At 37.6% G+C, this 13,194-nt stretch overlaps 1 protein-coding gene, 2 long non-coding RNA genes and 1 pseudogene across 4 annotated transcripts; 2 read left to right on the top strand and 2 right to left on the bottom strand.

The window, feature by feature from the left end:
• Positions 1-845: 845 nt before the first annotated feature.
• On the bottom strand, positions 846-1,941 carry LOC147940929 (zinc finger BED domain-containing protein RICESLEEPER 2-like; annotated as a pseudogene).
• A 2,124-nt stretch (positions 1,942-4,065) lies between these two features.
• LOC104700473 (uncharacterized) lies at positions 4,066-5,938 on the top strand. Its single transcript, XR_015562463.1, has 3 exons — positions 4,066-4,453; positions 5,423-5,485; positions 5,582-5,938. It is a non-coding gene; the product is annotated as an uncharacterized LOC104700473 (long non-coding RNA).
• Positions 5,939-8,491: 2,553 nt separating this feature from the next.
• LOC147940928 (uncharacterized) lies at positions 8,492-10,993 on the bottom strand. Of its 2 annotated transcripts, none has more exons than XR_015562207.1 (3): positions 10,526-10,993; positions 9,699-9,870; positions 8,492-9,557 (listed from the first exon to the last, which is right to left on the bottom strand). It is a non-coding gene; the product is annotated as an uncharacterized LOC147940928 (long non-coding RNA). The 2 variants fall into 2 exon arrangements; XR_015562208.1 differs by having other exon boundaries at positions 8,526-9,611; positions 10,526-10,930.
• On the top strand, positions 10,907-12,794 carry LOC104700472 (UDP-glycosyltransferase 87A1). The gene is made up of 2 exons (XM_087459116.1): positions 10,907-11,577; positions 11,727-12,794. Exons 1-2 carry the CDS (start codon positions 11,082-11,084, stop codon positions 12,602-12,604), a joined length of 1,374 nt encoding a protein of 457 aa, XP_087315242.1. The 5' UTR covers positions 10,907-11,081; the 3' UTR covers positions 12,605-12,794.
• Positions 12,795-13,194: the final 400 nt, after the last annotated feature.

Below are 13,194 nucleotides of genomic sequence, written 5' to 3'. Positions count from 1 at the left end.
TATGATATAATTTTAACGCGGTAACATAGATGTTAGCAAATAGAAAATGCACATCATCGCAAGTATAAAGTAACATATAGGTTCAATCCAATTTGTAAATAAATACCTCTTCAGAAAGTTAGAAACAACGGGAGCATTGGCCGAGGTGAACTATCAAGTTAATAACCATATTAGCGGATTTTGTCCAATGTTCGCCATGGGCGTTCGGCGAGTTCGGGTTTTTCGGTTATTACAATATTCGGTTATTGAAAATCTCCACCGAATAGATCCGAAATTGAATTCGGTTCGGGTCGGTCGGTAGTCGGGTTACACGGATCGGTTATCTGATTTTATTTGTCTTCCGAGAACAACCGAACCTTGTATCAAATTCGGTTAATTTAACCCGAATAGGACATTTTCCTAAGTACAACCATACATAAGCTGTTAAGTTTTTGTACTGGTAGCTTAAAGCTGTGTTGTGAGCTTAAAGCCACTAGTACAAACCATTACATACCATTACACACAATTACAGAAGCTGCTAAGCTAGTTTAATAACAAACCATTACATCAAGTCATCAACAAAAGGCTGTTACTCTGCATCAAAAGGTTCTCAAAAGGGCGGCTTCAAGGTCAGTATTGTTAAGGCTGCTTTCCGCATCAAAAAGGACAAAACACAGCTTCATAGTATGTACTATCCGATCCATTGTTAAGGCTGCTTTCCGCATCAAAAAGGACAAAAGTGCAGCTTTCTACCTACCTATGAACATCATAAGAAAGACTTGACAATATAAATCAAAAACAGAATCAAAAGTTGACAATATTTAAAGTTTTATTTAACCAAATCATACCTGCCATGATATGAAGAATCATGGAACTGCAACCATTGAATTCCGAGAATCTACATAAGAAAACAAAAGGGAAGAGATTAGTTATATACTTATAGTTATGAAAAGATTTGAAATGATTAATAAAGAGTAAAGAGAGAAGTTAAACTTACCAAGAGATTCAAAAAATTCAACTTCTTCCAACATTTGGGCCAAGTTCGCTACTATTGCTTCAACTTTATAGGAACACTTTAACCATTGTTAGGTGCACAGCAAAACCTCAACCATGTAAGGAGTTAAAGAACTCCGATACGAATCCAATACCCTCCCACTCGTACTAAAAGCTGACTCTGAAGCACCATATGAGGCTTGAATGGCTAGAACATCTCGGACAAGATTGGAAACTTACAGCTATTACGCCTCCACCAATTGAGTACATCGAAATAAATCCCCAACTTGTTTTCTACTCTTGGCTCAGGTTTCTCGGTTAGATACATTTGTAACTCATTGCACCTATCATCACTACTACTCCATCCAACCACCTTATGAAATATTGCTAGCATCCCCTCACAATCATCTTCATCATCAGAAATCCCAAAGTTTTCAGGCCGTACTTGCAAAGCTGTAAAATCTTTGATGTCTTCTGGTTTGCGCAGCTTGAAACTGTAATGATCATACAGTTTCGAGAGCACACTTGAAACTTTGGCATTGAGTTGCCTACTCTCTATGGTGTCCTTACCATACAGCTGGTCAAAGCAAAGGGAAGCAAACTTCATCTTGTTTCGAGGATCGAATACACTGGCCACAATCACTAAGGGTTCATGTTGTTTAGTCCATCCCAATACTTCTCAAACTTATCTCTCATGACATGTGCTTGCTTTCTGATATCCTCATCAGGATTGGTACACTTACTCATCAGATTCCTCTCAATGTCAACAATTTCATTGTAACATAAAGAGGAAGTAACTGAATTAGAAGCATTGAATGTCAGAGTACACCGGTAAAATATCTTCAGGAACTTCACTAACCTTGATATTTCCTCCCAGTTAGAAGAAGTGGGTGGCCCAACTCGTTTCATCTTTGTCTTCTCATCCTCTTCTTCAAAGTAATCGCAATACAACTTATCCTCAGCTTCCATCTTTTCAAAAGCCACCCTCAACTTCAAAGCAGAATTCAACATCAGATATATTGAGTTCCAGCATGTGACAACATCTAATGGCACACTGCCTCTACACAATTTTCTTGTGTCACACCTCAATGCAAAAGATTTAAGCCTAGTGAAGGAAGATCGGACATACTTCACTGCGTTCCTAACAACAACAACATGATGCTTTGCTTTCTTCAAACCATCTCCAACAATCAGATTGAGGATATGTGCACAACAACGCATATGTAAATACTCACCATCTGCAACTAATGATTCTTCTCCTCTCAGCCGTAACACATCCTTAAAAGAATCCAAAGCCTTGTCATTGTTCTTTGCATTATCAACTGTTACCGTAAATACCTTCTTAATTCCCCAATCATCTAAGCAGTCCATCAACTGCCCTGCTATGGTGTCTCCTTTATGATATGTGATTGGTTTGAAGCTAAGGATTCTCTTCTGCAAATCCTACTCAGTATTAATCCAGTGATCTGTGATCACCATGTAGCTGTAGAAAGTTGTAGGACACGTCCATATATTTGTAGTTAGAGAAACCCTTTGTTTCTCTACAGCAAAATAGTGCTTCAACGCTGCCTTCTCTTCCAGATACATCCCAACAATGTCTTTACTGCAAGTCCTTCTAGAAAATGTCTTATACATTGACAAGATATTGAAGCAAAACCGCTTCCAACCCTCAGATTCTACAAATGACAAACGCAACTCATTGACGACTACCATCTCATTAACATATTTCCTAAACAGATGCGGATCATAGTTAATCACCTTCAAGTTCCCCTTATTATCACTACTTAGAACCTTTTGCTTCTCTTTTTCTACCCAATCCTTGTACTGTTTGCATCTATTGATATGACCTATCATCGGGCTAGTACCCACTGTCTTTGAATCACAAGCAATCTCGGCTCCACAATACTTACAGTAACTCTTACTAGCTTCTTCATCTCTTTGAATGAAATGTTCCCAAACTGGAGCTCTCTTTGCATACTTCTTTCGTGGCTTGGGTGGCTTATCAGCACCAGATGGAGGTCTCAGACGTTTCTTCCCAGTTTCAACATTTGTGTCATGTTGTTGGGGTTGAAGTGTAGGTTCCCTCTCGTTGTACTCTTCAGACATCTACAAATTCATTACACAAAACCTTGAATTAGCTCAGAATAAGATTCGACAATTGAAGTTTAAAACCACACTAACATTCGACAATTGAAGTTCTCTTCACATAACATTCGACTCCAAAACAGATTAATAAAGAATCAAACAAATTTCAGGAACCCTAAACAAATTAGAGAAATTGAACGATTTCATATATTTAGGGTTTAGGTTTCAATTTCTCTTCACATAACATTCGACTCCACAACAAATTAATGAACCCTAAACAAATTTCAGGAACCCTAAACAAATTAGAGAAATTGAAACCTAAACCCTAAACTTATGAAATCGAAACATAACACTCGACTCTAAAACAAATTAATAAACAATCAAACAAATCCTAGTAACTAGTAAGAAGAACAGAGAAAGAGGATCGAAAGAGCTGACCTCTATGAACTTTTCAATTGAGGTTGTAATCGACGACGACGAGTATGAGACTGAGAAGATGTAGAATTCAACAAGGAAAAGAGACGCAGTGAGAAAATCGATCGGAAAAGATGGCTGAACTGATGAACTGCTACAACTTTGTCGGAATCGACATTGTCGGGATCGAATGAGGTAGAGGCGAAGGAGACAAAGTGAGATAAAACACGTGTTACTTAGGGTTAGGTTATTTATATATGGCAGCGGTATAGTTGTGGATAACTGATCGGTCCAATTACCGAACCGACCCGAACAGATATCCAAATCACAAAATCAATTGCGTCGTTCGGTTTGACAAGATCACTTTGGTTCTCGCCGATAACCGTAAAAGTCGGGTTAATCGGTTTGGTTTGAACGGTTTCTGCCGTTGTCTCAGGACAAGTTTAAGTATATATTTATTAAGTGATACCACAATATTGTTCTCAATATGTTGGCCTAAAACAGTCACTGAGAGAGTCCAGAGAAGTAAATTACTTTACAGATTTCAAGTATCTTGACATTACCTTATAATTCATTTGTTATAGCAAGCCCATCGGTTATCCCTTTGGAATATCTCTTATTTTTTTAATAATAAAAGTTTTTAAAAATAATGTTTTAATCGTAATTATCCAGAGACTTGTGTCTCTGCCCAAACCGTTTTAGATACCTAGAAACACCGAAACGTGTCAATAATTCATTGGTTACTTTTTGTTTTGTTTTGTTTTCCTTTTCCTTTTCTTCTTCATTTGCTCCTCTCTCCCGATACGAACGAAGAAAAAAATATTAGCATAAACTGATTTATCAAAATCAAGGATCATGGAGTTGGGGTTTTCTGGGAAGTGAAGGATGATCCAGAAAAGAACTTTCAAAGGATTGATTTGAACAAATCATGTGGCTTTCTTTCTTGAGACCTAGAGATCGATTCTCCTTTAGCAGAACACAGGTTTTGTTTGATCGGCTTTTTTTTTTTAATTCTGGGTTTATTATGTATTTATCTCTACTATCCCGCAACCTGTTTCAATTGCGATTAGTTTCTGTTTCGTTTGATTGTGACTTTGATCATTGTAGCGGTTTTGAATTTTGTTATATATGAAATGGCTAGTTTGCTCCATGACTGCCAATTCTCAAGTGAAGGGTATATGAAATGGCTAGTTTGCTTCCAATTATTTAGTAATGTTGTGCTTGGGATATAAACGCTTTGGTATGTCATATTCTGCATATTCAGTTTTCTTCAAGAACTCGATCCTGTATTTTTAGATTGTGTTTTTTTAGAGGTTTAGGAGTATTGTTTTTACATTGTACAAAGCTTAGATAAAACAGTCTTGATTTATCTCTTGTTTTGGTTACGTTGTAAGTCTTGTTGTGATTCTTGTTTGGTTGTTGACAGTGAATTAGTTGTTTTGTCACACTTGAACACAAATAGCTTGGTAGTTGTAAGTCTTGTTTTAATTCTTGTTTGGTTGTCGACATTGAATTAGTTGTTTTGTCAAAACTTAATCACAAACTGCTTGGTAGTTGTAATAGTGGTTGACACAATCAAAATAATTGCTGAATAATTTTTGACACAATCAAAGTAATTGCTGAATAATTTTTGCTTCCTTGTCTGCATACATCTGGGTATTGAGTGAATCTGTTTGTTTCAATAGGTTTTGAGTAGGATCTGTTTTGAGTGAATCTGTTTTGAGTAATATGGGTTTTGAGGAGCTAGTTTTGGGTATTAATCTTTTGATTTGTGAGGAAAAAAAACACCTAACACTTAACCTTTGAGTGAATATGTTTTGAGTGAATCTGTTTGGGATCGTAGTTTCTGAAACTGCTGTTCTGTCTTAGATTTGTATACATAAGTTTTCTCTGTGTGTATTTGGTGTATTCATCTTGCTTATGAGTTTGTAATGTTTTGTTACTCTTACAGGTTATATTGGTCTTGTTCACAGCCTATGGCTCGGCTGCCATGGGGCAGCTTTTCCTCTTCCATGTAGTTCCCATAAGAAAGCTAACTCTTACAGTCTCCTAGCTAGTATTTATCACCAGAAGTAGTTTGGTTTGACAAGTAATGCTCAAATATCTGAAGGGGATAAGAACATATGACTATATATTAGCGATGAGGGAGGAGAATCAATTTGCAGAAGTGGACCCTTTTGATGAATGAGATTCATCTTCAGATGAAAGCTCAGATTTTGATTCACCTGAAAGACCAAGACACACGTTTATCTCCAAATTCATGTTCAAGAAAGCAAGTGAGGTGGTTGTCTAAAAGCTTTTGTTGTTTTCCTTCTCTTGTTATGGCTTTGAAGGATTCTCAAAGATTCTGTTTTAGATAATCTGTTTGTGAATAATTGCAATCTCAATGCACATGAAAATCAGAGACATCCATGTTTAAGGATGACTAATGGGAGAAAAAATAAAAACAATGGATTGAGAATCTAAAGTTAGATTAATATTATTTTTAATCTTATTAAAAGTTTAAGACACTAAGATGAGTATGACAATGGACACGCCCTTACCTGATAAATAAGAAGATATCCACATACTAATTAATTTAACTATTTTTAACAATTTGTCTTCCCACATGCTGCAAACTATTCTCTCACGCAAGAAAAGATGGAAGCTGCAAGGTACTTAATTTGTTATCACACACCTTTCATTATTATTTAGTGTTGTATATGTTTGCTTCATATGGGCTTATTTGGTCTGAACTAGAAACTGGGTCCATATTTGTGTGAAGCCCATACCAGATCCGGGGTGTGTGGCCTGCAGGATTAAACCGACATAAGCTTTAGGGGTTCACTATATAAGGAAAGCTAAGGTTGAAGAAGAACGTGGTAAGTACAAAGACGCCCTAAAGAAGCTGGTGGTATGTTGGTGGCGGCTGTAGGGCACAACGCAGGGCGCTGTGCAGGGCAGATGCAGAGACGCAGGGCGCAGTGCAGAGAGCATGTGCAGGGCGTCGTACATAGAGCTTGAAGCTGTGTGCAGAACTGTTGTAAATGTTTGCTTCATATGGGTTTATTTGGTCTGAACCATGAGTTGGGCCCATATTGGTGTGTAGCCCATATAGGATCCGAGTTGTGTAGTCTGCAAGGATAAACCGACATAAGCTCTAGGGTTTCACTATATAAAGGAAGCTAGGGTTAAAGAAACAGGTAAGCGGTATGCACAAAGACGCACTAAAGAAGCTGGTGGTACATTGGTGGCGGCTGTAAGGCACAGCGTGCAGGGCAGACGCAGAGACGCAGGGCGCAGTGCAAAGAGCATGCACAGAACGTCGTACATGGAGCTTGAAGCTGTGCGCAGAACCATGATAAAGGAGCATAAACTTGGCTGGGGTCGAAGGGCTGAGAGTCGGGCATAACCTTGTCTAGGTTTAAGGTGTTTTCAGGACACTCTGATGAGAAACGAAGGTGGAGGTGTTTCTTTGGGGTTCTGGAGGTGTTTCATGGTTATACATGGAGGGGAGAGCTGAATCAGAGACAGAGAGAGTGGAAGAAGAAAAGCATCTATTATGTGTTTTCTTTTTCAGGTTTCTTTGTAGTTACTCTCTAAGCTTTGTATATGTAACATTGTGTGTATATTTTGGTTGATTAATAGTGGATGTTTGTGGGAGAAAGTTCCCACACAAGATGTACCCTCTGCATGTTTATGTTATGCTGTGAAATATAAGAGCAGTAGGGACAAAATCGTGGTATGCGGTTCACTACAAAGGTGAATCGGAATCTGCGATTCTCAAACATTTAGTTAATTAGTTTGATATCGACTTACAATTTGAATCCATGACATTGGATGACCCCGTGATTTTTTTTAAAAACACTCCCATACATTCGGTTAACATTCACTCATCCAAGTACTACTATACGTTATTAATCTATATGGAAAACTAATTTATTTAATTAAAATAGAAATATATATATTTAAAAACAAACGGACAGCGGATATTGTTCAGGACCAAATTGATTTGAGCTATCTGAATAACTTTGGTTTTGTTTTAGTAACATTACATACTACCAGTGATTCAACTCTTTCAGGATTTTCAGACATCTAATTAATACCAAATTGAGGTGAGTTAGCAGAATAACTCTTGTTTTATTTTATAACATTTTTAACATACTAATCACGCATAGTATAACATTTGAATTTAATTTTGGTTAGTAGTTTTTGGGGAAAAAAAACTTAAAAAATATATATCAGTTGTTTAGTAAACTGACAACCCAAATCTAAAGCCAAAATTCATTGTCTGTTGCATGCACGAGTTATAGAGTTATACAAGTCAAAAATGATAGTACAGTAGTCATGCAACAGTGCAAGGATGTGTCAGTTCATTTCAGAGTCTTTTGAAGGTACTTTTTTTATATACCCTTAGAATCCTTCTATTGGTAAAACCACATTTTAAACTTTCAAAATGTTAGTGAGTAACACTTTAAACATCTAGAAAATTTCACTAACAATATAAGCTAATAAAATATTTATACTATTGTTATTTTGTTAATCAACGGATTTAATAAACCTGGAGATCAACTTTTCCAACTATATTATATTGTTATTATGTTAATCAACAATTTTCAACAAAAGTAAATGGTAAATGAAAACATCCAAAAATGTAGGAAAAATATCTAGACACAGTCACATCATAGAGCTGACACATTTTTAGTTTTTTCACCTTGATTGGTGAAAAATGGACCACCATATTTTGTTTTTTCAAAAGAGTAGACCAGTCACTTCAAGTTTTTGAAAATGATCAAAACAATAGATTTGATATTAGACCATCCCACTCCAGCAACTTTATTAAGTTGCTCAAAATTAAACTAATTATATAATTAATATTAAATTAATCAAAACAACTCACTAATAATTTTAAACAAAATCATTGTTCCACTAGAGAATCCTAAGAAAGGTTGCTCAATCATTAAAATATTATTAATTATCAAATTTTAATAATCTAAAATAACAAAACAGTTATTTATATTATTTATATTACATTAAATAAAAAATAAAATAACAAAACAATTATTATTATTTACTTTTTTGAATAAAATATTAAATTATATTCAAATGAAAAATTGCTTTGTTACATCAAGTGCATCATTGTTCAAAGAAGTTTTTAAATATAATCAGAGCGAAATAATTTAAAATCTTGAGCCAAACCAAACTTGTAGTCCCTCGTCGTATCGGCGATCTCCCGTAAGTCCAATGGCTAACAGTTGGTCGCGTATGTGTCTATCGATCATGCGGATGAGATGTGAAGCAAAGTGCAGGGTCTCACCATGCGTCCGACCATTACGCTCTTGCCAGAGGCAGTAAATCGTAGTTTGCAGAACTGAACGAGCCAAGAAACCCTGAATCCGATTGCCCCAGCTGCCACACGCGGAAGAGAGGACCGAGTGCCAAGTGGTAGAGTACTTTGCCTTATATATATTCAGAGCAGACGCCTTCCAGATCTCTGCACTAAAACTGCAGTTGAAGAATAAATGGTCTCTCGTTTCAGTTGCACTATTGCAGAGAGGACAAGTCCCTCGTGTACCCCTGCTCTACATTCGGTCACCAGTGGAGAGTCTATTTTGGATCGCTAGCCAGCTACAAAAAGCAAACCGCGGCGTTGAGTGAGTGAACCAGACACTCCGATGCCAAGATACCTCTGCAGTCGTGGACCGTATCTGATTCCACGTATCTCTTGTGGAAAATTTGGTTTTGAATTTACCATTAGCAGCTTTCCAAAGCATTACATCCGCGCTAGCATTCCGCATATCCCGTTTCAACCGCAGCTCCGTTTCCATTAAGTTAAAGCTATCGTGTCGATGCCTCCGATGGTGACGTCTATCCCACGCCTCTGCAACAGTCATATGTTTATGAATTCCCATAGAGATAAAACCTTGGTCCCCCACCACATCTACCAACCTGCCCATGGTGGACCAGTCATCAAACTAGAAGGAAGTTCGCTGGCCATTGTTTACTTCCATTTTGCAGAACCGCTTTGCAAGGTCCCGAAATTTGAGGAGCTTCCTCCACATCCATGAACCAAGAGCAGTCGGATTAAGAGACCAGAAATTCCCTCGCTTCATTAAAGTGTGACCCACCCATTTAGTAACCAATGTATGTGTTAAACCAATCTAGAATTACGTATTAACATTTCAGCAGGATATCTTTCGTAGAAATAGTAAGAGAGAGCCTAAACCCTCAAGGAGAAATAGATCTACCAGTCAGTTAATTCTTCGCCTTCTGAAAGCCGGATACGCTCTATACAATCTCAGATTCTCTTTACAACTTTGGGTATATTTGCAGCGTTCCTTGATATTATTTCCTTAAGCCGAATCATTTTCTCTCTAGAGTCTTACTCTTCAGTTCCCACCACCACAAATGCTTGTGCTTCTGCATATAAAAAAAAAAAAGAGAAGCACCTTTGATTGGTTGATTTAGCATACTGATAAGAGAGGAAGAAAACAAGGATCAGTGCAGGCTCTTGTGTTTCTCTAAAATACTATGAACCCTTCTCAAACAAAGTCTCTTAGTGAACTACAATATTATTATGTTCTTTCTGCATTACATAAAACACCGCAGATTGGTTGATATAGCATACAAATTAGAGAAGAATATGACAAGAATCACATCACATCAAGCTCTTATGTTTCTCTACAATACTGTGAACCCTCCACAAGTTCTTCAAAACAAAGTTTCTTATGTACTTGTTTATTGATTCATCATTACACAACTCATTACTCTCACACTTGACTCTGCTGCAAAGATTTTACATTTTGAGCAACAAGGTACACCCAAAATACGAGCCTTACATAAAACATTCTTCTGATTGATATATGACAATGTAAAAACACAGACATAGTGCAGGCAAAATCATAAATTACTATCCGTTTTGAGCTAGAGACAACTGAAGTATGAATCCAAAAGGTGAACCAAAACCCAAACGTGCCCAACTAAGATTTTATCATGAACCCAAAACATACACAATTTCCAAGGAAAAGCCTTAAATTACAACAACATGCAATAAATCAGAGATGAGAAGACTAACCTTCTCTGTCCGATTCGTAAGTCGGTGGACCTCGCCGTCCGCTTTAGGCCATCAAAAAAATCTCCGTCGTCGTTGTTGCAGCAGAAAAAATCTCCGTCGTCGTTGGTCCTGGGAACCAAACCCTCCAGTTTTAGCCGGAAAAATCAAAGATTGGAGGTGAATCGATTGATTTTTCCGGTTTGCTATAAGGGTTTCTCATGTAAAAATATTTATTAAAAAATAATAAAAAGAAGAGAGAAGAAAAAAAAAAAGAATACCGTTTATTGCTAGAGTAGTTTGAGAAACGTTTTTCAACAGGTGTTATTTATTTACTGGCCAGATATTAAAAAAAAAAATTGAAAAGTGTAATAAAACTAGTTTTCTTTAGTTTTCTAAAGAAATGTTTACAGTTCCTGTGATGTAGACAAATATAATTAGATGGTCTTAGCTACAAACTAATTGAAAAAGCAATAAGACAACAGATGCTATAAAAGCTGGATTTATTCAAACATATATATCGTATGCATCTTCTCAAACTCAGTTACAATAACCAGAATCACTCATTTCACATATTCCTATGGATCTTATCAAACCTCAGCCACTCGGACTCCGCCACGTGGTGGCAATGCCTTGGCCAGGAAGAGGCCACATCAACCCAATGTTAAACCTCTGCAAACGCCTCGTCCGGCGAGACCCGAACCTCATCGTCACAGTCGTCGTCACAGAAGAATGGCTCGGGTTCATTGGATCCGACCCGAAACCTAACCGGATCCACTTCGCCACTCTCCCAAATCTCATCCCTTCCGCACTCGTCCGGGCCAACGACTTCATCAGCTTCGTCGACGCCGTCTTCACCAGATTAGAGGAGCCTTTCGAGCAGCTACTTGACCGTCTCAGCTGTCCACCTCCTAACGCAATCATCGCAGACACTCACATCATTTGGGCAGTGCGTGTCGGCACAAAAAGGAATATTCCGGTGGCTTCTTTCTGGACCACGTCCGCCACGATTCTCTCTCTCTTCATTCACTCAGATCTTCTCGCAAGTCACGGCCATTTCCCAGTAGAACCATCAGGTATATATACTCTGTTTCAGATAGCAAAGTTCACATTTTTGTTTCAGGTATACTCTGTTTCTGATATACTCTGTTTCAGATAGCAAAGTTCACATTTCTGTTAGATAGAAATCGTAAAGTTCAATCCCTTTTACTCTGTTTGTTTGTAGAATCAAAACTTGACGAGATCGTTGATTACATCCCGGGTTTGTCTCCGACGCGAGTCCGTGATTTGCAGATCTCTCATGGCTATTGTCATGAGATCTTCAATGCATTCAAAAAGTCTTTCGGTGAGCTATTCAAAGCTAAGTACCTTCTCTTCCCTTCTGCATATGAGCTCGAACCAAAAGCCATCGACTTTTTCACTTCCAAGTTTGATTTCCCTGTTTACGCCACTGGTCCGTTAATACCCTTTGAAGATATATCCGTTGGAAATGATGGCAACGAACCCGATTACATTCAATGGCTTGACGAGCAACCAGAAAGCTCTGTGCTTTATATATCTCAAGGGAGTTTTCTTTCGGTCTCTGAAGCTCAGATGGAGGAGATAGTGGTAGGTGTGAGAGAGGTTGGAGTCCGGTTTCTTTGGGTAGCTCGTGAGAGTGACTTGAAGCTTAAGGAGTCTCTTAAAGGTAGCTCGGGTGTTGTGGTGAGCTGGTGCCATCAGCTGCGTGTGCTTTGTCACAAAGCTGTAGGCGGGTTTTGGACGCATTGCGGGTTTAACTCGACATTGGAAGGGATATATTCGGGTGTACCAATGCTTGCGTTTCCTGTTTCTTGGGATCAGTTTCTGAACGCTAAGTTAATTGTTGACGAGTGGAGGGTCGGAATGAGGATCGAGAGGAAGAAGAAGACAGAGCTGTTGATAGTGAGTGATGAGATCAAGGAATTGGTAAAAAGGTTTATGGATGGAGAGAGTGAAGATGGGAAAGAGATGAGAAAAAGGGTTTGTGATCTCAGTGAGATCTGTCGAGTCGCGGTTGCGGAAAGTGGTTCTTCTGATGCTGACATCGACGCTTTCATTAAAGATATTACCAAGATCGTTTGACTTCTATTGTGAACGATTAGGGTCTAAGTTTGTTAAAGAGTCAAATTTAAGATTGTTTGTAGAACTCTTATTTGTAAGTTTACATTTTAGGCATTTTCGTTTCGTCTTTATATCAGTGTTCGTTTGTTTTACGTTAAATTAAATAAAAAATGCATAAAGCTGTTGGCTTTGTTTTTTCTTTTTTCTCAAATAAGGCAGAGCCCTGAGCACTATCTCTATTACACCAACCAACATGTCTACTATCCTTAAGCATTTTCTCGACTCACAAGAGATCTGAAATGTGAATCTATTCACACGCACCTTCATTACAACAAGAAGCAATGGCACAACCGTTCTACTCTTATTTTGATTCGTAAACGATCTATTCTAATGAAAAGAGTTTCTTCAGGATCATATTTATGCTAGTTTGAACGTTGAAGTCTTTAATTAGTCATTACTCTTTCTTTCAATTGTTGTTCCAATTATCATCTCATTTGTAATATATATTCTAAAGAATCTAGAAATCATTCATCTGATAGAAAAATATAAAGAACCTAAAACTCTTTTATTTATTTATTTTTGTTATTTTTGGAGGACAAACAATTATTTTG

This window comes from Camelina sativa, chromosome 7, assembly GCF_030686135.1.
Source record: "Camelina sativa cultivar CO46 ecotype springtype chromosome 7, ASM3068613v1".
NCBI classification, from domain to species: domain Eukaryota; kingdom Viridiplantae; phylum Streptophyta; class Magnoliopsida; order Brassicales; family Brassicaceae; genus Camelina; species Camelina sativa.
The sequence above is the reverse complement of the archived record's forward strand: the minus strand, read 5'-3'. Positions and strand labels throughout refer to the sequence as shown.